This window comes from Nomascus leucogenys, chromosome 14, assembly GCF_006542625.1.
Source record: "Nomascus leucogenys isolate Asia chromosome 14, Asia_NLE_v1, whole genome shotgun sequence".
Classification (NCBI taxonomy): domain Eukaryota; kingdom Metazoa; phylum Chordata; class Mammalia; order Primates; family Hylobatidae; genus Nomascus; species Nomascus leucogenys.
This window is the reverse complement of record NC_044394.1, coordinates 37,674,333-37,698,805: the sequence shown is the minus strand read 5'-3', so window position 1 is coordinate 37,698,805 and position 24,473 is coordinate 37,674,333. Positions and strand designations below refer to the sequence as shown.

At 53.5% G+C, this 24,473-nt stretch overlaps 1 protein-coding gene across 10 annotated transcripts in view; it reads left to right on the top strand.

Moving 5' to 3' along the window:
* Window positions 1–24,473, top strand: part of SFXN5 (sideroflexin 5) — a 130,338-nt gene that overhangs the window by 94,260 nt on the left and 11,605 nt on the right. For 6 of the 10 annotated variants that reach the window (XM_030828395.1, XM_030828393.1, XM_030828394.1 and 3 more), the window contains exons 11-13: window positions 6,217–6,332; window positions 9,697–9,782; window positions 16,957–17,074. In XM_030828395.1, the coding sequence (XP_030684255.1) occupies window positions 6,217–6,332; window positions 9,697–9,782; window positions 16,957–17,074 (320 nt within the window). Of the gene's footprint in view, window positions 1–6,216; window positions 6,333–9,696; window positions 9,783–10,881; window positions 10,969–16,956; window positions 17,075–21,083; window positions 21,332–24,473 lie in introns of those variants that run through there. The other 4 variants (XR_004033425.1, XR_004033424.1, XM_030828397.1 and 1 more) reach the window with 4 other exon arrangements.

Below are 24,473 nucleotides of genomic sequence, written 5' to 3'. Positions count from 1 at the left end.
GCAGTCTCCACCTCCTGGTTCAAGTGATTCTCTTGCCTCAGCCTCTTGAGTAGCTGGGATTACAGGCGTGCGCCACCATGCCCGACTAATTTTTGTATTTTAGTAGAGATGGGGTTTCTCCATGTTGGGCAGGCTGATCTCGAACTCCTGACCTCAAGTGATCCACTCACATCGGCCTCCCAAAGTGCTGGGATTACAGGCGTGAGGCACCACACCCCGCCTAGAGTTTCTTAATAACACAAAATGTATATACCGGGAAGGATTCTTTATCTGGCTATATATTAAACTATATGACAGAAGGCACCATGTTGTGAGAAAAACAAGTCACAGGCTGGGAATAGCTATTTGTAAACCCTTTAACCAATGAGGTTTGGCCTCCAAAACCTATAAAGAACTCCTGCAGATTTTTTTTTCCTCAGATCTAGAAACCTAACCCTGATGATTAGTAAGATTGAGTTCATGTTTATTAGTTTTTCAGTCTTTTATGAATTGCCTACTCATATATTTTTCAATGATTTTGATCACCATATCTTTTTCTTAATAATTGTTGAAGCTCTTATACATCGTATGGATTTTTTGGCTGAAATTAGCAGAAACCCTCAACACAAACTGTTGAGGGTTTAAATAATAAGGGAGTCTATTACTTTACAAAGGGTGAGTCTTAGGCGGGGCATCCAGGGTGCTTCCTGCAGTGTTGCTCTGCTGGCCTCCCGGTGGGCTTCATCTCGGGTTTGTGGAAGATGGCAGCAGCAGCTCCAAGCATCACATCTGGACCCAGTGTCCAGAGGACAAGAGGCTCTGCCTGCCTCTCACCCCTTCTTAGATGGGAGGAGACCTTCCCCAGAAGTCCCCAGCAGACATTCCTGGTTGTCTGGAATTGGGTCACATGCCTCTTCCTAGACCAGTCATTGCCCGTGGGAGGATTATTACTATTAGTTTGGATTAATCTCTGGGGGGTAGAATAGCTCTTAGGAGTCAGTCACCATGACCCTCCATAACTTAAGATTAGTAGCCCTTTGTTTATCATATGTAATAAATATCACTTCCCAGGTCCCCATTTCTTATAGTATGGTTTCTAAATCGATCTTGAATGCTGTGTTTCTAAGATGCCTGAGTTATAAGAGGTATTAACATAATAGCCTTTTAGAAGAGAAAAGAACTATAATTAGTGTCCATTGGAAGGAATAAGCAAGCATTCACTTACACATTCAATACAAGTCACTTTCTTTAGTACCACAGAGTTGGAGTCTAAGCCTCCTTCACATTTTCTTGTTCTTTTTTGGGCACTGGTTGTTAAACACAGCATCGTGGCCACCACTGCTTTTTGTAGTCCTGCTTCTAATCTCGACTCCTTTAGCCCGTTTAAGATGAATGGTATAATTTCAAAGCATGTAAAAGAATATTGGGAATTTTTTGTTTGCATTTCTGATTTGGTTACACTTATGTCTCATATTTGTTCTTTACTTGAAGAAAAAATATTCCTGAAATTAATCAGCTTCTTTAGGAAGCCAACATGTTGTAGGTACCTAAGTGTGGGACCCATGACTAGGTTATGTCAATCCCTGCTGGCTTTAAAATGTGTGTGATCTCCTTCAAGAAGTTTGGCAGTTTTTTTTTACTTTTTGGGTAAATGAAACATGATTATATTCTCACTGTAAAAATTTAAATATTATAGAAAATTCTGGTGTAAAAAAATGGAAGTCTTTCAGCAACCCCTAATTCTCAAATTGAATTCCTTTCCCCAGGCAGACCACTCTGTGAGCTGTGAACCTTCCAAAACATTACCTGTGGATTTATGCACACATATATGTGCATATGCCAATTACAGGGTTTTACCTACAGTAAATCATCATGTACATACTCAGTAGCTTTTTTCACATAACAGTTTGTTTTGGAGATCTTCCCATGTGAGTTCCCTAATGGTGGACATTTAGGTTGTTTCTAATTATTTGCTCTTACAAACAGTGCTATAATTAACATCCTTGTAAATGTCTCTTTGTGCATATGGGCAAGCATTTCTTTAGGGTAGCTATCTATGGTTTGGCAATTTCTACTGTCTTTAATTGCATTGCCTGGTATCTGGCAGACGATCTTCTGCATGTACAATAACTTTTCATGTCCGTGCTCCATTATAGTGTAAGTTTTAGAAAGATGTTTTAGGCAACAATTAGGAATCTAAGTTTAAGTTCAAATTCTGTATGGATTGCTGTGGTCAGCTGAGGTGACACTTGAATGAATGGATACCTCTACACATGGCTGCATTCACACATGTACAGGCAATTGTGTTGAGTAGCAGGTAAGATTCCCTTCTCTGACGACTTTCATTGTAAGGCACATCATGATTTTTAAAACATTAAAATATGGGAAGGTGCATCGTAGAACTGAGGAGTTATGGTAGTTTATTTTCCCCAAATCAGTAGCCCATTGCTACATGTCCGTGTTTAAATGGTCCTTTCCCTGTGAGTTGATAGAACTGCTTTACCACCAATTAATTTCCCCGACAGATGGGTGAGTTGCAGGACTAGTGTACTGCATTGATCTGCTTGTCTATTCCTGCCCTAGTTCAGGGGGCAGGCTCCCCCATGATCTTCTTTTGGAGAACTTTCTTGCACATTTGTCTTTCTGTCTACTGCTCTTTCTTCCTCCCCTCACTGCCCCTTTTACACCGGGTGCTTCATTAGCTTTTCACAATCTGCATGATTTTGCATTGCAATGGGTCGGATGTGAGAACATCTGCAGCAGGCAAGAGCAAATTCTCTTCAGGACTTAACACTGAGCTTGCCATCATCAAGAAGCAATGTCTTTCTCTCTCCTTCTCTTTCTCTCTCTCATTCCTTGACATCTCCCACATTGCTGCTCAAACATCAGTTATGCCTGAGTCTTGAATGGTGTCAATCTGAGTTGAAAATGTGCCAGCTTTCTTAACATCACTAACAGGCTGCTTAATTAACCTGCTGATACCATCAATAATAGATCTTGCTGGTGTGTTGGAGAGGAGACCTGTGCCCCAGGGTTGTGCGTGTTCTCATTCTCTCTGTCTCTGTTTTTTTTTTTTTTTTCTCTCTCTCTCTCTCTGTATCATTTGCTTAGGCTCTCAGTGTCCCTGTCACAGGAACCGGACTTGCCAGGAGTGGGATGGGAAGGATCAGGGACAGTTTGAAAAGGATATGGCAGAATTGAAAGTTCGGGGTGAGCTCATGGAAATGAAATCACTGTAACAGGCTGGCATTCCCACTGCTCAAGGGCATGGATGGCTGGTAGCCTCTGCATACAGCAGGTGCTCAATAAAGGCCAACCAATGTACACAGTCAACAGAAGAGATTGTAGGTCATGTGCCGTCTGTGTAGGCTGTAAGAATTGCCAGTTTCAAGGGAGGAGCCTGGAGGGGGGTACCATCATTCTGAGATGACTTTTAGGGTTTTCTCTGTCTTTTTTCCATTCAGGCAGCTTCAGAAGTGTCCTGGAGGGGCTGGATGAGGGGAAAGAGGCTGGGTTTTCACTTCCTTTCATGCTTCATCTTTCATCTCAGTGGTTTTGTGTTTGAACCAAAGCTGTCCTGCTCGCCCCATGTTTAATGTTTGGAGATTACAGGGAGGGAGTGAGATGCCACCAAGAGTCAGGGCTGGTCCACTACCACCTCCAGATCCACACTCTCTCTTCTCTTTGTCTCCCCTATGCATACGCACACAAAATGGGGGCTAGAGACATTTCAGCTGTCCCCAGCTTCCCCTGACTTGGCATGAGCACAGGTGCAGAGGCTGACATTTTGTATGAGCTCAGCCAGCACCCAGAAATCCCACGGAGACCCTACATTCTGCCCCTCCTTTTATGCCCAGAGAAGCTGAGGTGGGGTTGGGGTGGCAATGGCTCAAGTCCCCAGAGTGAGCTGGTAGCTCCCGACCTTAGGATGCTCGTCTCCTGGACCACATTCCTGTAACTTTGCCTTTCCGGGAGTGGCGGTGTTGGTGGTATGGTGGACAGTGTCATCAGAGGGCTAGGATTGATGCCTTTCAGGGCAGAAAACCCCACTGTCCTCTCAACGGTTTTCTTAGGTCTCCTGGGAACCGAAAGCCTGGCAGCCCCAAGGGCATGGGGGATGCATAGCCTCCTAAGGCCACTAGAGGGCGTGTCACTAACACAGAGGCCAGCTGGCGGCTTCCCAAGGCTACCCTGGGGGACCCTTCTGGGCCCTGAGCCCTGGGCGCCTGGGGCTGGGGCGGGAGAGATACGAGCCAGAATTGGAACCCAAGCCTGATGGCCCCAAACCCAGGCTCCCAACCCCTCCTGGTCATGCCCTGCTAACCAGATCTCTTTTACCTTGGATTCAGCTTCCTAATTCTGTCTGTCACTGACTGGTGAAAACAAGGGTTTCTCAATGTCAGCAATGTTGACGTATTTGGGGGCCAGATGATCCTTTGGTGGGGGGACTGTCCTGTGCCTTGCGAGATGTTTAGCAGCACCTCTGGCCTCTATCCACCAGCCAGATGCCTGCAGCAACCCCTGACCCCTAGATCACAATCATTGAAAATGCCCTCAGACATGGCTAAATGCCCCACAGAACCACCCCTGGCAGAGAGCGGCTGTTTAGGGCAGGTAAGCATGTCTGTTGTGGGGCAGGAGAGCCTGGGACACAGAGGGACTGCCCATGGTTCCCACTGCGCTGAGCGTCGGTGGAAGCAGGAGAGATGCTCGAAGATGGCGTGTGTGCTCTAAATACATTTTAGAACTGTATTTGGCCTCCTGCTTTTCTTCTCCAAAGACTGCAGAGTCTCTCGGTCTTCCCCTGTTTATTCCACCTCCCCATTTTAATGAAACAGGCGACTGAGGCCCCAGGGGTCTCAAGCCACACCTCACCCACAGAACCCTGTGCCCCAGCTGTGAGCACCCTGGACCACTCGTTGGCTCAGGCCCCAGGAGCATCTGTGGTCTCCCTCCCACTCCGCCTGCCCACTAGGCCCCACCACCCTCCAGCTCCCCAAACCCTGGTGGCCCCCCCCACTGGAAGGAGGGGGAAGCAGCAGGTGTTGATGCTAATCAGCGTTCACAGCCCAGAACTGCAGTCGCTCCCAGGCTCACACACTCCCCAAAATTAAACACTCATTATACAAAATTAATTGACATTAATTAGCAAAAATTAAAACTTTAAACACAGCAAGGCGCTTTGGGGGGAGGAGTGAAGCAGGCACACTCCGCATTTGTCACCCCCCACTCCCCACCTGCCCACCCCTCCCAGGTCCCCCGACTTCCATCCCGCAGCAGGGCTAGGAGAGTTCAGGCGGGGTCAACACCCACACAGCACTGGGCCACGGGGCCTGGCCCAGTCATGTGAGTCCCAGGCTGGGGGAGCAGAAAGAGGATCCCTGAGCTAGTTGCCAGCTAATGGGTGGCCCCAGACTTCACCAACCAGTGCTTCACTAAGGAGCCGGGAACCCTCCCCTTAGCCCAGGTTCCCAAGATCTCAGATGGCAGAGGGGCCTAGCCAAAGTCAGGAACTCAACCATAGGAAGCAAGAATGGAGAAGGTCTGCCTTTAACTCAGCCTACCACTCCTGCCCCAACCCTCCTGCCCCCTGAGTGTTCAGAGGCAGAGGCACTGAGCCTTTCTGCTCTGCTGTGTGATCTCAGATAAGTCACTCCTCTTCTCTGAGCCTCAGTCTTCCATCCATATGATGAGGGGGTGGTGCTGGGTGAACAATGAGGTTTCTGCCTCTCTGGCACCTGCTGTCAGGGAGGCAAATTTCTGGGAACTTGATTTACTCAGAGACAGGAGGGGCTAGATGTGGGACAGACAGTTCAAGAGGATGGGGCAGCCCAAGGGCCCCACTGATGGTGGAACATCAGGCCTCGGCGTCAGGGGGGGATGCGACTTCAGGCCAGAGAGCCCTCCTAGATGGACACCCACTTTGCCTGCCTAGTGGGCTTGCCCTGGAGGAGAGGAAAGCAGCCCCTCAGTAAGTGGCCGCTCTCTGAGGCCAGAACGGGTGTCCTCCCTAATACCCGTTCTTTTCCACTTTTGCTTACCAGGTTCCCAAGAGCCCCCAGATCCCTCACCAGGCTGATAGGCAGATGGACAACAGAACCACCCCTTCCCCAACCTTTGCCCATGCATTTGAACACAGAACCCCACGGCTTGAGTAGGAAGGAGTGTAGTGACCTCCCTCCAGGTGGAATGCCATCTTCCTCCTCATCCTGCTCTCTGCATCCCCTCTCTCTGCAGCCAGTGCCAATATCTGCAACGTGGTCCTGATGCGGTACGGGGAGCTGGAGGAAGGGATTGATGTCCTGGACAGCGATGGCAACCTCGTGGGCTCCTCCAAGATCGCAGCCCGACACGTGGGTCTGGGGGTTCGCAGGGTTGGGGAGGCCAGCAACAGGGAGGGGCGTGGTTTTCCTTTAGTGTGTGTCTTCCACAGGCTTCTATCCGGGGTACCCTTGTTTTGGCCTCTTGATGTCTCCTCCTCACCCCACCCCCACCTCCAATCTGCATGAGCGTGGGCCTCTGGCCTCCCGCCTGTTCCCCTGGACATGGCCTCACTGCTGTGAAAAGTCCCTGTCTCTTGTCGCAGCCCCTCAGGACCCAGTTTCTTGCTTGTCTCACCCAGAAGAGGTGTTAATTGGTGAGGGCAGAGGAGACTCCCTCAGAGCTCTCTTCCCCTTCACTCTGCCCAGGGCCCTGCCTCCCGGGCCTTCACATCCTCTTGGGTAAGCCGAGGAAGCCTGAGAGGCCAGTGGTTTGTGGTTCTGGGTTAATAGGCACTTCTGCAGGTGAGAGCTCACCTGGGAGTGAGTGCTGTGAGGTCAAGGGATTTGAGGCTTGCAGAGGTTTGGAGAATATTTTGTTACAAGACCTTCTTTCGCCCCTGGTTTCATAGGCTCAGCCACTCTAGCAATTGCAGTTTAAAAAATGAAAACACAGGCTGGTCACAGTAGCTCATGCCTGTAATTCTAGCACTTTGGGAGGCCAAGGTGGGTGGATCACCTGAGGACAGGAGTTCGAGACCAGCCTGGCCAACATAGCAAAACCCCGTCTCTACTAAAAATGCAAAAATTAGCCAGGTGTGATGGCAGGCACCTATAATCCCAGCTACTCAGGAAGCATAGGCAGGAGAATTGCTTGAACCCGGGGGGTAGAAGTTGCAGTGAGCCGAGATCAGGTCACTGCACTCCAGCCTGGGTGAAAGAGTGAAACTCCGTCTCAAAAAAAAAAAAAAGAAAGAAAAGAAAAGAAAACGCAGTCCATGTGTACATCTCCCTCTGCTTTCCCAGCCTTTGTCCTGATGGTGGTTAGTGGCTCGTCTTGCTGCCCCCTGGGCTCTGGTCTCTGTGCTGGGCATGGGGTAGGGTGAGTGCTGTGAGGTAGTTGAGCATGCATCCCTGCTCCAGCCCCTGTCCTCATCAGCTCCCATGAGGGCCCCCAAGCCTTACCCCAGTCATGAGGTCTTCTCAATCAGACTTTAGTCCGGGAAGAGCTCTCTCCAAGTCAGTGCCCCTCCAAGGTTTTTAGGGCAAGGAGCTGGGGGTGTCATGCTGTCATTGCATCCTCTGCTCCCTTCACTGGCACTGGACCCTACTGTCATTCCCATACCTGTTCCGGAGACTGGAGGGGCCTCTCCCAGGCCTTCCTGAGGCTGACCATGAAGAGCCCAGGTTCCTAGGAGAAATGTTCAGCTCTGAGCCCGTCATGAGAGGGGATTTAGCCTCAGTTTCCTACCTGTCCCCAACCTCCCATTCCAGCCGTGTTCTTTTCCCCAGCCCCCCTGAGGGAGGATAGCCATGCCATGATAACTCCTCTCAGTGTCACACAGCAAGGAAACCCAAGTGGCCCCGGGCTCCCTTCAGCCTGGCTTGCTTAGTTTTTTGCTGTCCAGGGAAGGACTCCAGGCATCTGTGGGCTGTGAGCTGCTCCTGGAGCCTCCTCTGAGGGCTGAAGCTCGTGGGGCTAAAGGAACTCACCACAGTGGCTGTCAGAGCTCAGAATTGCCACTGAGCTGTGTTCTGGCCAAGGACACCCCCACCCCAGGAATCCCTTGGGAGCCCCTGGAGCAAGGCCCCAGGCAGACCCCCAGGGAAACCCTGCAGATACCCAGCTGAAGCATGCCTGCCTTACAGAACCAACCTCTTGTCACTGAGAAAGACTCATCCAGAGCCAAGAGACAAGATCTTGCAAATCTTTGTCTTTAAGAGATGTGAAAAAAAAAAAAAAAAGTAGGCCGGGCGCGGTGTTTCACACCTGTAATCCCAGCATTTTGGAGGCTGAGGGGGGTGGATCACCTGAGGTCAGGAGTTTGAGACCAGCCTGGCCAACATGGCAAAACTCCATCTCTACTAAAAAATGCAAAAATTAGCTGGGTGTGGTGGAGCACGTCTGTAATCCCAGCTACTTGGGAGGCTGAGGCTGGAGAATTGCTTGAACCCAGGAGGTGGAGGTTGCAGTGAGCCGAGATCACGCCACTGCACTCCAGCCTGGGCAACAGAGCAAGGCCTCCATCTAAAAAACAAACAAACAAAACACCACCAACAAAAAAAAGGTAAATTCCAGAAGCTCGGTCCTCCTTTGGCTCCATGAGCCCCACTGGCTCAACAGGCCCTAGCTGTCTACGCTGGCCTTGCTTTTAGAGCTGCTCCCCAGCCCCTGTGCACACTGAGTATGGGAGGTTGTGCCCACCACCCCCGAGGTACTCAGCCACCTCTCTGAGCACTGCCCCTTCCTGGGGCTGCCTGAGTGATCCCCACATGTGGCAGGTGATGAGAATCTGCTCTTCTCAAATGTGTGTGGTAAGAAGAACACTGGAAGCTGGGTGCGGTGGTTCGCACCTGTAATCCCAGTACTTTGGGATGCTGAGGCGGGCGGATCACCTGAGGTCAGGAGTTCAAGACCAGCCTGGCCAACATGGCAAAACCCCATCCCATCCCTACTAAAAACACAAAAATTAGCCAGGCATGGTGGTGCGCACCTGTAATCCCAGCTACTCAGGAGGCTGAGACAGGAGAATCACTTGAACCTGGGAGGTGGAGGTTGAAGTGAGCTGAGATCACACCACTGCACTCCAGCCTGGGGGACAGAGCAAGACTCTGTCTCAAAAAAAAGAAAGAAAGAAGGCCGGGCGCGGTGGCTCACACTTGTAATCCTAGCACTTTGGGAGGCCGAGGCGGGCAGATCACGAGGTCAGGAGATCGAGACCATGTTGAAACCCCATCTCTACTAAAAAATACAAAAAATTAGCCGGGCATGGTGGCGGGCGCCTGTAGTCCCAGCTACTCAGAGAGGCTGAGGCAGGAGAATGGCGTGAACCCGGGAGGCGGAGCTTGCAGTGAGCCGAGATTGTGCCACTGCACTCCAGCCTGGGTGACAGAGCGAGACTCTGTCTCAAAAAAAAAAAAAAAAGAGAGGAAAGGAAAGGAAGAAAGAGAGAGAGAGAAAGAAGAAAGAAAAAGAAAGAAAGAAAAGAGGGAGGGAGAAAGGAAAGAGAGAAAGAAAGAAAGAAAAGAGGGAGGGAGGGAGGAAGGAAGAAAGGAAGGAAAAAGGAGACCAGTGCCTTTTTTTGTTGTTTGGAATGCAGCTTCCTGAGCAATCCCATGAATAATGCCATTCAGACACACATGCGTTGTGGTGGCACACACCTAGGGCTCTGGGTGGTGTGCTATCCTGTCACCAGCTGTCAGGCCCCTCTCACCACAGCCTCTGCCTGCCCCTCAGGCCCTGCTGGAGACGGCGCTGACGCGAGTGGTCCTGCCCATGCCCATCCTGGTGCTACCCCCGATCGTCATGTCCATGCTGGAGAAGTGAGTTGGGGCAGCCAGGATGGAGAGGCCACCATGGGGGAGGAGGGGGAGAGGGAGGGGGAACCGGCTGGCCCAGGCAAGGGATGAGGGGGTGGCAGGAAGCCCGCCCCGGTTTGTGTAGAGGGTGGAAGGTGTCTTGCTCCATCTTGGACTTTCCAGGTAGTGCCACAGAATCACTCTGTGAGAATTCTTGGACTTTTACTATGCAGGACCCTGGGCTAGGTGCCGCGAGGGATACCAGGATGACAGCGCTGGCCCTCCCCTGAGGAGCTGGCAGTTCTGGGGTGTGTGTGTGTGTGTGTGTGTGTGTTTTCATGTGTGCTCACATGCTGTCAGTGAATAGTACAGGACCATTTGTGAAGGCAGAGTCTGAGGATTCAGGTAGGAAGACTAGATTTGGGTAGGCTTCTGCTGTGGGGCAAATCACCACCTTACTGAGCCTCAGTTTCTCTGCTTGTAAAATACAAATAGTAATAGCCTCCTGCCTCCCTCAGAGGGATGTTCTAAGCACTCATATCTGTCATGACTGTGAAGAAATGAGGGAGCATAGTAACAGTAGTGGAGTGATTTTATTAATGAACGAGTGAGAAACTGAAGGGGCGGACTGAAACGCCGCTGGAAGGAAAGGCTGCACAGAGAGGGCGGGCCCTGGGAGAAGGCAAGGGGCAGGGTAGGGTCCCCTAGGTGGAGGGGGCCTGGAGGTACAGGCTTGTCAGTTTGACAGTGAGGAGACGCTACCCCATGGGGACACCTCAAGACAGCAGCTGGAATTGGGCGTGTGGTGTAAGGACGGGGATAGGGGGTACTCCATCTGGGGTTCTGGGACAAAGGATTCTTCCCTGTTTGGGGACTTTCTTATTCCCACAGTATGAATTATAATAACAAGTGACATTTATTAAGCACTTGTATATCCCAGTCCTCTCTCAGTCAGGCATCTACCCGAATGCCACCTCCTCAAAGAGGCCCTCCCTGACCACCCCATCAGAATTCACCGTTTCTCATTATTTCCTCTCCCTTGCAGTCCTTTATTTTTCTTAACGGCCGTTATCCATATCTGAGATTGTTCCTCTAGTTGTGTATTTTCTGTCTGCTCTACTAGAATGTCATCTCCATGAGGCACGTCCATCCTTTTGTTCACTGCCCTGCCCAGCATCTAGTACAGTTCCTGCCACACAATAGATGCTCAGTAAGTGTTTGTTGAAAGGATGAATGAGTGAGTGAATGCATTCTCTCATTTCACCTTCAGGACAGCATAATAAGGTAAGTATAATATCCTCATTCTACAGCTGAGGAGAGGAAGGCAAAGACAGGCTATATCATCCACTTACGGTCATGTACTAGGAAATAGCAGAGCCGGTGGTGGCTTAGGAGTGCGGCTGCAAAGCTTAGTCTCTTCAAGCTACACTGGCTGCCTCTTGCATCTTCAGGTCACAACCCTCAATCAGCCTGTGTTTGAGTCCTGCCCTGTGTGGAAATGGGAAGAGTAGATCTGGGGTCTGATCTCAGGAAGCCTGTGTGTTTATAAGGGTGGTGGGCAAGACCCGTACCCAGGTCAGCTGCAGGTGAGAGCAGGCAGTGTGTGAACTTGGCCAAGGTGACCTTGAGAAGAGGAAGCACTGTGGGCCTGGCAGCAAGAAGGGCTGGTCCCCAGAGAGGGGCTGCGGCCAACCCAGAGAGCAGGATAGAATTTTTGTGGAAAGGCGGGCTTTCTGGGCAGGGTGCAGGCCTGTGGTATAGACACTGAGGTGTCCAGCCTGGCCAAAGTGAAGTGCGCTCATGGGGCCAGCTGATGAGGGGTCCTGTGTGCCCAGCTGCGGGGATCCCTCTCTCACCCCAGAAGAGGGCGGAGGCTCTGGGGGTACCTGAGCATGGGCATGGCATGGTGAGCACTGGGATTAAGAAAATTCATATGGTACGGAAGTTTGCAGCAGACAAAAATAAACAGGGCAGGCTCTTTTGTGCCCCTGACTCTCGTATACATAGCCCCTTCGTGAACTGAGGTTGTCCGTGAATACCAGTGACTGCAAGTACACACAGGGAGCCAGCGGGGCAGGTGAGGAAGGTGGTTCTTCTGTCCTTGAGATTGCTGAGTCCTGAACCTTGGAATTCTGAAGCAGGTTCAGTGAGCAGTGCTTACTGTGTTACTTGCACCACAAGTCTAGTGAGGTAGAACACTCGCACAAGTCAAGTGAAGCAACTTTATTACTCACAGATAGGCCTCGGGGACAATGGACGCCTACCACTCAAGGCAAGCTGGTGCCCCACGGCTCGAGAAAGCTGCCCAGGGAGGATGGAGTCTCCTCTACCCACGTACCACATCACACTGCAACTGAGGGAGCCTGGGAGCGCTCCACCCTGGGGTTTCCACCCTGGGGGACATCAGCTTGCTGTGCTAAAGTGTTTCAGGACATCCTGTTCTAGAAGAGGTGGGAACATGAGCCCAGGCTGTCCCAGACAGGCCCTCCTTATCTCAAGATGTTGCATTCCCAACACATCCTACAGCTATCCTGAGAACTACAAGAAGGCAGGGACGGGGTGTGAAGCTGGGTCAGCCATACTCACCCAGGGACCTGTCCTGCAAGAATTTGCTGGGGAAAAACATGCTCTGCGATGCCTTCCCAGTTGGCAGAGATGTTTGCAGAAAGTGGAATGATGGTTAGTGTCCCATTAACTTGGGGGCTTAAACTTGGCTTTGGGAGTCATGGTGAAACAGGAAAAGTTCCCTGTCCCCCTCAAAGGGAGTGCGATGGGGGTGTGGCTCACTTCTTCCGGGCCCTGGTGCTCAAACCTCTAGGGGAGCATACAGACAGGCAGGCTGTGGGGCTCCGACCCCACGGCAGTGTCTAGGGGTGAATGTTTATAGCTGATGCCCCAGTGGGCGTATGTTACAGGGTGCTTTTTTAGTTTAGCCATCCATAGGCGGCTTGTGTTAGTCAGCTCAATTAGACCCCTGCCTTATCGTGAGGACAGAGGTCTTTCTGTATCCCGGGGTTCTTGCCTTGGTGTACCGGAAGAATCGGATCACACGTGGGCTTGGAGAATGAGTGCAAGGTTTCATTGAGTGGAAGTAGCTCTCAGCAGATAGGGGAGCCAGAAGGGAGATTGGTTTTCCCCTGGAGTCAGGCTGCTTGGTGACCCAGGCTTTCTTCCGACTTCCCAGCCAAACTCCGTGTCATTCTGCCAGTGGGTGGCCTGCTGGCGTCTGTCAATGTGCCCTTCCGCCAGCGTGCTCCCCTCGACGTCCTCTTGCTGTCCAGCCGCTTGTGTGTTCCTCCACTGATGTGCTCCTCTGGATGTCCAGCTGCCTGTGTGTTTGCCTGCTAGGGTCTCAGGGCTTTTTAGGCACAGGATCAGGGGGTGTGACAGGCCAGGGTGGTCTTGGGAAAGGCAGCATTTGGGCAGGAAAACAAAAATGCCTGTCCTCACTTAGGTCCGTGCGCACAGGCCTGGGGGTGGAGCCCTAGCCAGAGACCATGCCCTTCCCTTCCTCCCTTCCGTTTCCATGGGAAGTGGAGTGATTATTCTGGGACTGAACCTGTCCAGCCTGGGACCTGCCTAGTGTCTGGGTGCCACATACTCTCACATCTCAGGCTCCAAAGGAGCCCATCTGATAAGGTGATGAGAGGTCAGAGTTTGGTGCTCCTGGCAGCCTCATGTTTCATTGGTCCTTCCCTGGAGTTCTTTGGAGGGTCCTTGGGGAAAAGAAAAGTTCAGCCCAGGTTCCCCCAAGAAGATGAAGATGAATAAGACCCAGTTTGTGCCCTTGAAGGCTTGCTAATCTCACATGTACTCTGGAAGTGCAGGACTGTGTGGTAGGAGAGGCAGGGCAGTGTAGCAGAGTGAGCTGAGGCTCTGGTAGGAAAACAAAATCTAGGTTCCTGCTCCACCTCTTTCTGCCAGTCTGATGTGGTTGTAGAGCCTCCCTCAGCCTCAGTTTCCCACCTGGAAAATGACAACACTACCCCTTCATCACCTTGTTCACTGGGGCTTTGCATTTTGCACCATCCAGCAGCTCTTTTGCTCTTTGCAGGGTCCCTGCCATGCACCCCATAGCCTTTGGCTGCAGGGGCACTAGTGCAGGGCTTCCGCTGAGGAGGCTGACGAGGAAGGCAGCCCCCACCCTTGGGGAGCCCCTGTTGGGTGAGGGAGTCAGGACAGCCAAGGAAAAAAGACAAAAGAACACTTACAAAGCAGCCTATGTGCAAATTAATGGAGTGCAAACTAAAACTGCGCTCCAAGTGCTGAAGGAATGCACAGCAATGGGGAGGACAAGCTGTTGTGTGGCGGCCGTGGCTGGGACCTGCCTTACTTCGCCTCTGGCCTCGGTTACTCTCAGAGCCAAGGTCCCTGGGCTTCCTGCTGGGAAGAGAAAGGTGGGAGCTCAGCGTGCTCAGTTGGCCTTGACTCTGAGACAGAAAGGAAAAGAATCTCAAGTCAGAAGCAGAGGAGCTTCCATCCCCAGTCCAGAGCACTGGGCTGCCTCTGGGGGGTGCAGTCCACTGGGTGCCATCCCTCCCTCTCCACCACCCTCCAGCTCCCCTGAGCGCTCCAGGGGTTCACACTTGACACCCTCCCTGCAGCACCAACCATGCTGAGGAGGAAGCTAGGCCCAGGGCTGGGATCACAGGTTCCTGTGCTGGATCAGGAGGGCTCTAGCTGGCTCAGCCCCAGCCCAGCCTCCCTGGCACTAGAATGAAGGGCCAGCAGAGGCACCAGCCTGGGTCTGAGTTGGCTCCAGGTCCAGGCCACAGCCCTGAGTCCGCTCCCCCAGCTTCCTTTACTCCCTGGGCTCCGGGTCTTTCCTTTCTCCCAGGCATTCTCACATCTCTCCATCTGCATATTTTAACTCCCCCAGCTGCCTTTCCCATCCCTCCTTGCCATTTTCCTCCCCCCTCCCTTCCCCCTGTCCTACTGTGTTTGCTCTCTGGCCTGCTCTGGGCTGGGGCTTCCAAGGCTCCTGTTTCAGCCTCAGGCCTGCCTCCTTCCTGAGCTGGGGGCCCAGGCCTCGGACTTCTTGGACCTCTTTCCCACTGAGTACTTCAGCTAGCCACCCTGAGAGAGGAGCCTTGGTCACAGCCCCACAGAAAGGGGGTCTGTCCAGTGTCCCCACTAGCAGGTCCCGAGGACTGAGCCCATGGCCCGCTCTTCACCTGCCGGCGGGGAGTGTCTCTCTTTCTTTTTCTCACCCTTCACTGCTCTCAGGGCTGTGAGCAGGGACCCTCGGGGCTATGCTTCCAGGGATTCCACACCCTCTAGTCACTGCCAGTGGAACAGGAGGGCAGCCCCGTCCTTCCACAGCCTCCTCCAAGCAGGGACTCCGGACTCTGTATGAAGCTTGGAGAATGAGCCTTGTGTCCCCCGCTTTGCCTTGTCTTGCTTGAGAAGTTCATCTCAGGGCCCTCTCAGCCTTACTCCCAGCCCCTCCATGACCCCTAAGGAAGCCCAGGCGGGCATGGGCTAGCATGGAGTAGAGAGAGAGGATGGGGGTGCTGGATGAGGGTTGGAGGATCAGAGGGGTTTGAGCTTGATTTAGGCACCTTGGTCCTACTGCTCAATCCTGTGGAAACTCTGCTTTCCAATAGCTTAATTCAGGCCAAATTTAGCAGCTGGACAAACCTTGCGGTCTGGGCCCGTGGGAAGGGCTGGAAGACAGGTGGGCTACCAGGATCCTACCTTCCCGCAGATAACATGAGCAATAACAACAGCAATAATGACACGTAATTTCTGAGCACTTACTGCGTGCCAGGCCAGGGCTCACCCTTTTACTTGCATAGGATTTGCAAGTAATGGGATCTTTATTAATACCTGAGCAGGAACATCTAGGGCCAGGGTTTATCAGAAGTGTGGTCTGGGATCACCATTTAGACTCATGGAAGGTTGATTAAAGTGCACAGTTCCAGGTCCAGTGCCCACTGAATCAGGCTTTCATGGTTGTAAGCAACCCTTGGGCATTTGCATTTTTAACCAGTTACCTAGTCCAGCTGATACACTTTAACTTTTGAAAACTACTCCCAATTTTGCTGTCTTCTCAGCGCCAGTTGCTGTTGGGATTCTTGTCTCAAGAGGTGAGGGTATATGGGGTTTACCGCCCCCCACATTGGGTCTCTGCCCCTAGGAGGGCCCCTTGCCTGCCTGTGGCGTGGTCAGCCCTGCTGGGGGCGGTGGATAAGAACCTGGATTATTTCCCCTTCACACCAGGAGCCTGTCACTTGGAGGCTGACAGTTACTGAGGTCAGATTTAGTGCCTGCCCAACACCCCCTGGCAAATAGTCTAGTCATCCCAGGCCTCCCCAGGTGGAATGCTGTGGTCCCCGCTGAAGGGCTTGCTGTTTGAGCAAAACAGGAAACTCCGATGAACACAGTGCAGGCACATTGGCCAGCTGGTATGTCCCCACGCCGTCTGGGGAGCCTGGGCCCCGGAGGAAGGTTTATCATGCCCCCTCCCCTGCCCAGGAAACCAGCTCCGAAGCCAGCCATGGGGAGAGAGTGCCAGCTGTGTTGTGTTGGTGATGAAGCTGGCACAGGGGACCAGCTGGGGTGACAGCACCCTCGGGGAGTCAGGGGTCCAGGCAGCAGCTCTGCCGGCCTCCTGCAGACTTGGCCTTGGACGAGTCACTGCACCCTCTGTTGCCCTTGGGTTGAAGTTGACGAGGTGGCCAGTGGGGTGTCTTCTGTTCTCACACATAGAGGAGGATCACCCCCTCCTGGCTGGCATGTGCCCATATGTATGTGCTTTGTTGTCTCCCCTGAACTTGGCACCTACTGTGGTTTCTTTGCTGTTTAATTACGTGCTGCCCTCAAGAGCGATCTTACGTTCCTACGTGTCTCCCCAGGAACAGGGGCCGACAGCCTCTTCTAGTGACTCTCCCACATAGGGCCTTCTTGGCACAGGGCTGGATGCATGGCAGGTGGGTGCCCCGAAAGTACTCATTCGTGACCTGAGTAGTTGAGGTTTCAGCCAGCAACGTCCTTCAAGACAGGGCCTCGGGATAGGGGTACCCATCGGGAAAGGTCCCAAAGACAGAACTCTGCTATATCTGTTTAGCTGCACACTGGCACTGCCCCAGAACCAGGCTTCCTGGGCCCAGAGACAGAGTGGGACCCAGCGTGGTGGCTAGCAGCCAGCCCACCCCACCTTCGGGTCTCATGGGGCTCCCTCCTCTCTCCCCTACAGGACGGCTCTCCTGCAGGCACGCCCCCGGCTGCTCCTCCCTGTGCAAAGCCTCGTGTGCCTGGCAGCCTTCGGCCTGGCCCTGCCACTGGCCATCAGCCTCTTCCCGCAGATGTCAGAGGTCAGTGGGGAGGGGCTCAAGGGCAGGGCACGGGGTGCTGTTTGGTGATTTCTGAACAAATACTCATACCGTGCCGACTCCTTAGCGCTGTGCTAGGCACTGGGGCTGGAACCGGGAATGAGGCTGGCCCAGGCTCTGGCCCTCAGAGTGAGGGTCACGCCGTCAACAGGGTGATTAAACAGAGGCCAGCAGATGAGGAGCCAGGAGCGTTAGGGTGGGAGAAGTTCCACTGGATGTGGAAGGAGACAGCAGACCAAACTGAGCCTAGAGGGAAGTGACATTTCACTGGGACTGGGAGTATGGCTGGAGTTGGCCAGATGAAAAGGGGTGGCGGGGAGAGATGGGAGGTCCGCAGACACTTGGTGTGAAGGTTCTGAGGTGAGGCAGCACAAGCCATGTCCAAGAGCTGACCAAAGTCTGCAGTGCGACCAGGGAGTGCAGCAAGGTGATGTGGCCCGGGAATGAGGGACTGGGCTGGGTGGTGTTGGGAACTTGGAAGCCAGAACAGAGAGGGTGAATGTCCTCCTAAGGGCTGTGCAAGGCAGACCACAGATTCCTGATTCTGAGCGGCCCCTGTGCTGCCGCGTGGGGCTGGGTTGGAGCTCCAGAGAAGGAACCATCAGGAGCCTGTGGCGGGCATCCAGCGAGCGGTGATGGCAGCTTGGACCAGGCTGTTGGCAGTGGGCATGGAGAGAAGTGGGTCCCTAAAGAGGGAGTCAGGAGGCGGCTTCTTCGGGATTCGATGAAGAGCTGTATGTGGTGGGAGGGAACGGGAGCCAGAGGATGTGCGCTGACTTTCTGGTTTTGAACAACCAGGCAGATGTAGGTGCTTAATGAGATGGAGCCGGGCGGGGGCAAGTTCGAGGGAGGGCAGTGGGTCAGTTGGATGGACACGTGGGGTTGAGGAACCTGTGGGATGTTGGCTCTGGGTCTGGAATGAGGAGAGACGCCTGGGCTGGAGGGATAGAAGTAGAGGCTACCAGCATGACAACAGTGCTGGAATCGAGGGTGGTGGGTGAGGCCCCCACCCTGGTGGGGTCCAAAGACAAGCAGCCAGGGTGGTGAGGGCAGATCCAGGCCATGTGTGATCAGGGTGGATGGGCATCCACAGGGTCAGACCCTCCTGAGAGGTCACACTCCATGAGATTACAGAGTATCCATTAGTGTCTCAGGCAACGTAGCCAAACCCTGTCCCCAAAGAAGGGATCCAGGTGACAGGTGAAGCGAAAAAATGAGAAAGACAGGTCCACAGCCGCAACAAGATGTGGGATCAGGAGGGGATTTTATTTATGTATTTGTCCTTGTTTTAAATGGGAGAGACAGGGGCTTGCGTCAATGCAGTAGAGAAGGCACCAGCAGAGATGGCGAGGACACTGAGAGGACAATGTTGGGAAAGTCCATGAAGAGGAGGGGGGACCAGAACACAGATGAGGGGATCAGCCTTGGCACGGGGAGACACCTCCTCACTTCAGCAGGTGGAAGAGGAGTGGGGTGGGAGGAAAATGCTGCTGGGGGTAGGGTTCAGGGGTGGGAAAACTGAAGAAGTTGTTCCAATGGCTCCTATGTTCTTGTGACTGAGCAGACAGGAGAGAGTAGGGTGGGGAAGGGGCAGGAGGTCAGAGGTCTGAGGACACAGAGAAGGGGTGAGACATCCAGGAGAGAAGGAGAGGTGAGGAGGCTGAGCAGCATGTGGTCTGGGGGTGCAGCCGGGCCTGTTCACCAGGAGGTGCTATGGGCCAGTACAGGGAGGGCCACAGATCCTTTCTTCTGGGGTTTTGTCAGGTTGGGGGTGAGGGGGGGCTGAGAGATGGGTGACAGCACGGAGGAGCAGAGGACCATGGGATCCACGCTGGGTTGGAGTGAAGGTGGGAGCTAAGCTGAGGGGGAGGAGCAGACCCAAGAGGGCCCAGGAGGTGTCTGCACTGAGCTCACAAAAAGGTGGGGGCTGTGGCCAGAAAACGGCGCTTCTGAATCTGATTTCACCACGGACCTGCTTCAGGCAGGGCCCCAAGAGAGGTGCGGGAGAGGTGAGAGCTCCTGGAGACAAGTCGGGGAAGTGAAAACAAGAGGCTGGGGGGTGTTGGGGCTGCGAGGGCTGGAGACCCAGGCTGTTAGAGCAGGAGGAGGGGGTGACCCGCCTTAGGCCCTGGAAGGTGAGAAGTGGGGTGGCTTCCTTCCAGAGCCCCAGAGTTTGAGGAGGAGACTCTGCGGGAGTGGGGCTCCTGTCTTGGGGGACACCATTCAACGCACACCAGGACTAAAGCCAGCAGGACCTCATCTCATGCCCACAGCGGCCAGCCTTGTCGTGGGTGCTGGGATGCTCCTTCCCCCACCTCTCGCCCTGGGAAAGCTGCAGCCTGGGACTCCAAATGGAGCCATGGGCTCTGGGTTGCCTAGGAGCCCTGAAGAGGGAAGGGCGGGTATTTCTCATTGCTCTCTGACATCCCTGTCCCAGCCCAGCACTCCCTGAAGCCATTGCATCTGTCTGTGCAATCAGCCTGAGCCCAGGGTCCTAGGCCAGAGCCAGAGTCACCCATGTGCTTGTAGGTACCTCTGTGCTTCTATTAGCCGTCCTAACTCCACCTGCCTGCACAGAAAAGGGACCCAGGGCAAAGAAAACACTGATGCAGAATCAGAGACCCTCCCAGTTAGAAGGATTTTCAAGGTCATCCAGTTTACCTTGCTACTGACTTTGCTGGGGAAATGGTGGCCTAGAAAAGCCATGGGACCAGCCCAAGGTCACAGAAGTCAGGTGCCGATAGGAGAGGAAACACCAGAGGTCCACACTCCAAGTCCAGGCCCCTAGGAAGTGCTACATCTGATGATTTCCTGTGGCTCTCCCTAGTCAACCACCTTACCTACCTTGGGACAGCCAAGAGAAGAGGGAGCTGGGGGCTGCACTGTGGTGGGTGGTAGGAAACGGTCTTGAAGTGCTGTAGGTCTTTGGCAGGTGTTCCTCTGGGGCATATAATGGGGAGATGGCTACCATTCACCCACCCAGGCCTGCAGCTCTGGCTGCAAAGCAGTGATGGAAAGTGAGCCACCGTGGTCTCATAGATGCTGCAGGTCAAAGCCCAGGCTCCCCTCTCCCCACATGCCTTCTTCAAATAGACATGGGAGTTAGTTCTTCTGCATGTTTAACCAAAGTCCCTCTTATTGCAATCCAAGCCTCTTTCTCTAGATTGGGAAGAGGATAGTCATTGCATGTTAAGTCTTTGTCCTCTGAGAAGGGAGGGTACAGGCATGATTTTCAGAGCTCCCTCCTCAGCTATGTGGATCCCAACAAGATGCAGGCTAGCCTGGGCATTATGGGATGTTTTGAGCCCTGTTTGGGACCCATGGCACCAAAGCCTTCAGCCAACTTGCCGAGAGGGCCTTGTTTCCGCATTCACTCTCCCAATTAATTCTCCCTAACAAGGTGCTTCTTCTGCCATACAGGGATCATGTCTCACGTCCCAGAAGCCAGTGGGATTTGCCACAATAAGTCTGGACTTGCTTGGGCTGACCCAGCCTTGCCAAAAGCCACCAAGGTTGTCAACAGAAGTAATCACTGGAACACCAATTAACTAATCAGGGGACTCGGAGGTAGAATTTAGGAACTAGTTCCTAGAATGGCTGGCCTGCAGTGATTGCTGTGGAGTTTCCAACTCATTAACCCCAGAGATTGAGGCAAGGACTTCAATCCTTCCTTCAGTTCCTGGGGGAGAGTTTTGTCTGCTCTTTTCAAATTAGTAGTTCTGCCTATTAAAATGATACTGAGGGTCAGACTGCAAATAATAATAATGGCTACCATTTGCCAGATATCTATTGGACCAGGCAGCATGCTGGGAGCTCGGTGTGCCTTACTGTATTAAGTCTTCCTAATGCCCCTTAAGTCTAAAACATTGAACATCAAGAGATGATTCCTAGACAGTCAGATGGCTCCGGGGAGAGAGTTTGGCTGGAGATGCGGAACCTTCAGTGTATGGGGGGGAGTTTAAGCTGAGAAAGGGGATGTGGTCCACTATAGGAGGAAGAAAAACTATCAAGAAGGGGAAGAAGCAGCCAAGCGCACAGGGAGAACCCAGATGGAGTAGCTTCGTGGAAGCTGAGGACTCGGGCAATTCAAAGAGGAGGGGCTCTCTGCAGAGTGGGTGAGTGCAGAGAGGACTAGGAGTGGAGGAGACTTAGGTGGCATAGCTAGACATGGCAGTCTAGGAGGCAACATGGTATTCAGTTTCTTCTTTGTTCAGAGGATTGAGCTCAAGGATGGGGAACTGTGGGAGAACAGCAAAGAAACTGTGAGATGGAGGTTGGGGGGCTTGGAGAGAGGGCAATGATGGGGAAGGAATGCCCAGAGCCCAAGGCGGGAAGGCATGGCCTCTATGGAGTCCCTGGGTCCATTGAGTAGAGGGGGCTACCTGGCTATGGTGGAGAAAAGGGGGCCTAGATCCTGAGAATTCTCCAAGGTAGGTACCAATATTCCTTGTTTACCAATGAGGAAACTGAGGCACATTAAGGTTAAGTACCTTGTCCAAGATCCAAAGTTGTTGACGATGGAGCAGGCTTTGTACCCAGGCAGAAGAATTCTGTGACCCTCCCCAGCCCACCCACACCTCACTATAGAAAGAGGAGGCCCACTTCTGGGCTCCAGATTGCTTGCTGCTAATTTATCAGCAGGAACATCCCAGTGCCCTCACCCAGCCCTCCTCCCCTCCACAGGAAATTGCGTTTTCACAGGGACCTTTTGGAGTCAGTGTTTATGTCTTTTCCAACCCAGAGCTGAGGAAGGGGCTGGGCAGTGGAGGGGCTGGAGGGAGGCTAAAGGGCCAACAGGTAGGGCAGGGAACCTCCTGTTGTTGTGAGAACTGGGGAACAGGTCCTGGGCTCCCTTCTGGACCCATCCTCTTGCCCATGCAGGGAGTACAGGGTCTGCCCTGGCGGATCTGGTGGATCTGGTGGATCTGGAGGTTACCGCTGTAGGCCTGCCCCACCAGCCTGTCCCCAAACATGGATGGGCCCATCACACCCAGAATCTGCTCTCTGCCCCATGGAGCCTGGGCACTTTCCCATTTTTCTTGTTACCAGGATGGCCACGTAGGAGCCCTGTGGTCTTAGTGAATCTCCCTGCTGGTGGTGGAGACAAAACTCAATAAACAAGAACTGTCAGGTGACAGCACAGGTCATGAGGGACCTAAAGCAGAGGCTGTGCGGCAGCTTGCTGGGGCCGCTATAGGTGGGGCTGGTGCTGGGTGCCTCCCTTGTGGTAGGGCCAGATTGTGGTGGCCTTTCTGGCCTTGCCCCCTTTGGTGATTGGGGCCTGGATTCCAGGCAAATGGGGTCCTCTCTGTCCTCCCCACCGCAACACAGGCATACGCTGGGGCCTCAGTTTCCCTGAGGGAGATGTGCAGGGTCCAGTGTCCAGGAACATGGGCTTGGCTGTAGTGGGTGGTGGCAAATGTCCCTCTAACTCTGACAGCCGGTGTGCCCTACCTGGGAGCACTTCCAATCCTGCTTAATGAACCTCATGTCTCTCTGGAGCAAGAAGCAGTACCTTGGCCAAGGCCCCTCCCCACGTCCCTGCCTCGGTTTCTGCTTCAATCTTTCTTTGTGCCTCTTTCTCCCTTCCTTGATTCCTCTCGGGCTCTCCCCCACCCCAGTCCCCTCTCTTTTCCCCACTTTTCCCCCGGGAGCTCAGGGGCTGGGGAACGGGGCTGCACGTACAAGCCGGAGCCATTGTTCAACAATCTGTTTTTGTCTTCGTCTTGTTGGCAGGCGGCAGGAGAGGAGCAAAAGGTTAATGAGGCACTGTGCAGCGGGATTACTGCGTGAACGGGCGGGCGGCGGGCAGGCGAGCCAGCCGTGGTGACAGGGAACTAATTAGGAGCAGTTTAACAGGAGGAAAAAGTGAAATCTCCTCTTCACCAACTGTCAATAATTAGCTGATTTGGTGAGGTTGAAATGTGTCCACAGAAGGTGGGGCTTGTCTGTGGATGAGTGAGGTACGGAGAGTGGGGGCAGCCGGGAGCTCGACCTCATCCCTAGGTGATGTTGGGGTGGAGGGGCTGTCCCGTGGCCCCAGGGTCTGCCCTCTGCCCCTTTGGCTGGCATCCCTCTGCCTCAACTCTCCGTATGACCTTGGGTCTTAACCTCAAAGACCTCAGTTTCCCCAGCTGGAAGATGAGGTGTTGGAACTAAGTTTCTCCCACTAAGATGAGGGAAGTGAAAACTCAAGACAGGGCCCTGGTGCTAGACAGTGGGCTGAGTGAGTCCACTTGAGTTACATGCTGCCCCTCAGGTGCCCGGCCTGCAGCGAGGGTGTGCCCTCTGGGAGCCACCCTCTGGGTCTGGGCATGGCGAGTGGGCAGGGCCTTAGCCTTCCTGGGAATGTGTGTTACCGCCCCTAGACCCTCACTGGCTCCTTTGTCCTCCCTGCAGCTGTGGGGGCTGGGGTGGGGATGAGAGATTGGGCAGTGTGCCTCCTGGCTGGGGCTGCGGGGAGGGGAGAGGGCCCTGGGCCGCCCTTGTAGGGGCTGGAGGCTATAAGCCTGTGTCTCTTCCCTGCCTCAGCTGTTGCAGGGGCCCCTGGGGGCAGGAGTGAGGTTCACTGGCCAGGAGGCTTGTTTCCTGTGGGCCTGTTCCCTTGGTTTTGTTGGCCTCTGCCCTCTGCCTTCCCTGAGGCCTCAGCAGAGAACCGGCCTCCCCCTGTACCCCCACCACCTGTTCCTGCCCCTTCTAGCTTTTGCCAAGCACCTCGACTAGAAGAAAAGACAGCCTAAGAGTCCCCCAGGGCCAGGGCTTCCTGCTCTGAGCCTCCCATGTCAGCCCTGGGAACTCCCCATGTCCCTCCCTCTCAGCTGAGCCCCCACTCACCTCAGCTCTAGAGGGTTCTGGGGATTAGAAGCCATGTTCTGAGGAAGTCTAAAGCCTTCCCCCCATATGCTCAGCCCCAGTTATGAGCCATGTCTCATCCTGGCCCCAGAGGGTGGCTCTTACAGGCCACACCCATGCAGTAGATGAGGCAGGAGGGCCAACCTCAGCCACTCCATACTCCTTCCTGCCTCCCCAGTTACAGCTTTCAGGGTTAAGAAACAGGCATACCCTCCCTGTATGGGCAGAAATGTGGGTACCCTCAGTGGGTACCAGAACCTCCACTATCTCCACCCTCTTAACCAGCCCTGATGAAAATGGTGGTTTTGATGAACCAGCCTGGCTAGACAGCTGTGAGCCACCAGAAGCAAAGGTCCCCCAGCTTATCTTTCTTTGAGGAAGTATTTGGACCCCCAACCAAGAATGGAGAAGAGTTGGGAATAAGCTGGAATGTGGGTCCACATTCAAGCTGGTCTAGAAATGGCTCCTCCTCCAGGAAGTCCTCCCTGATCTTCCCCACCAAGATCTGTCTCACCTCACCTGTGTAGGC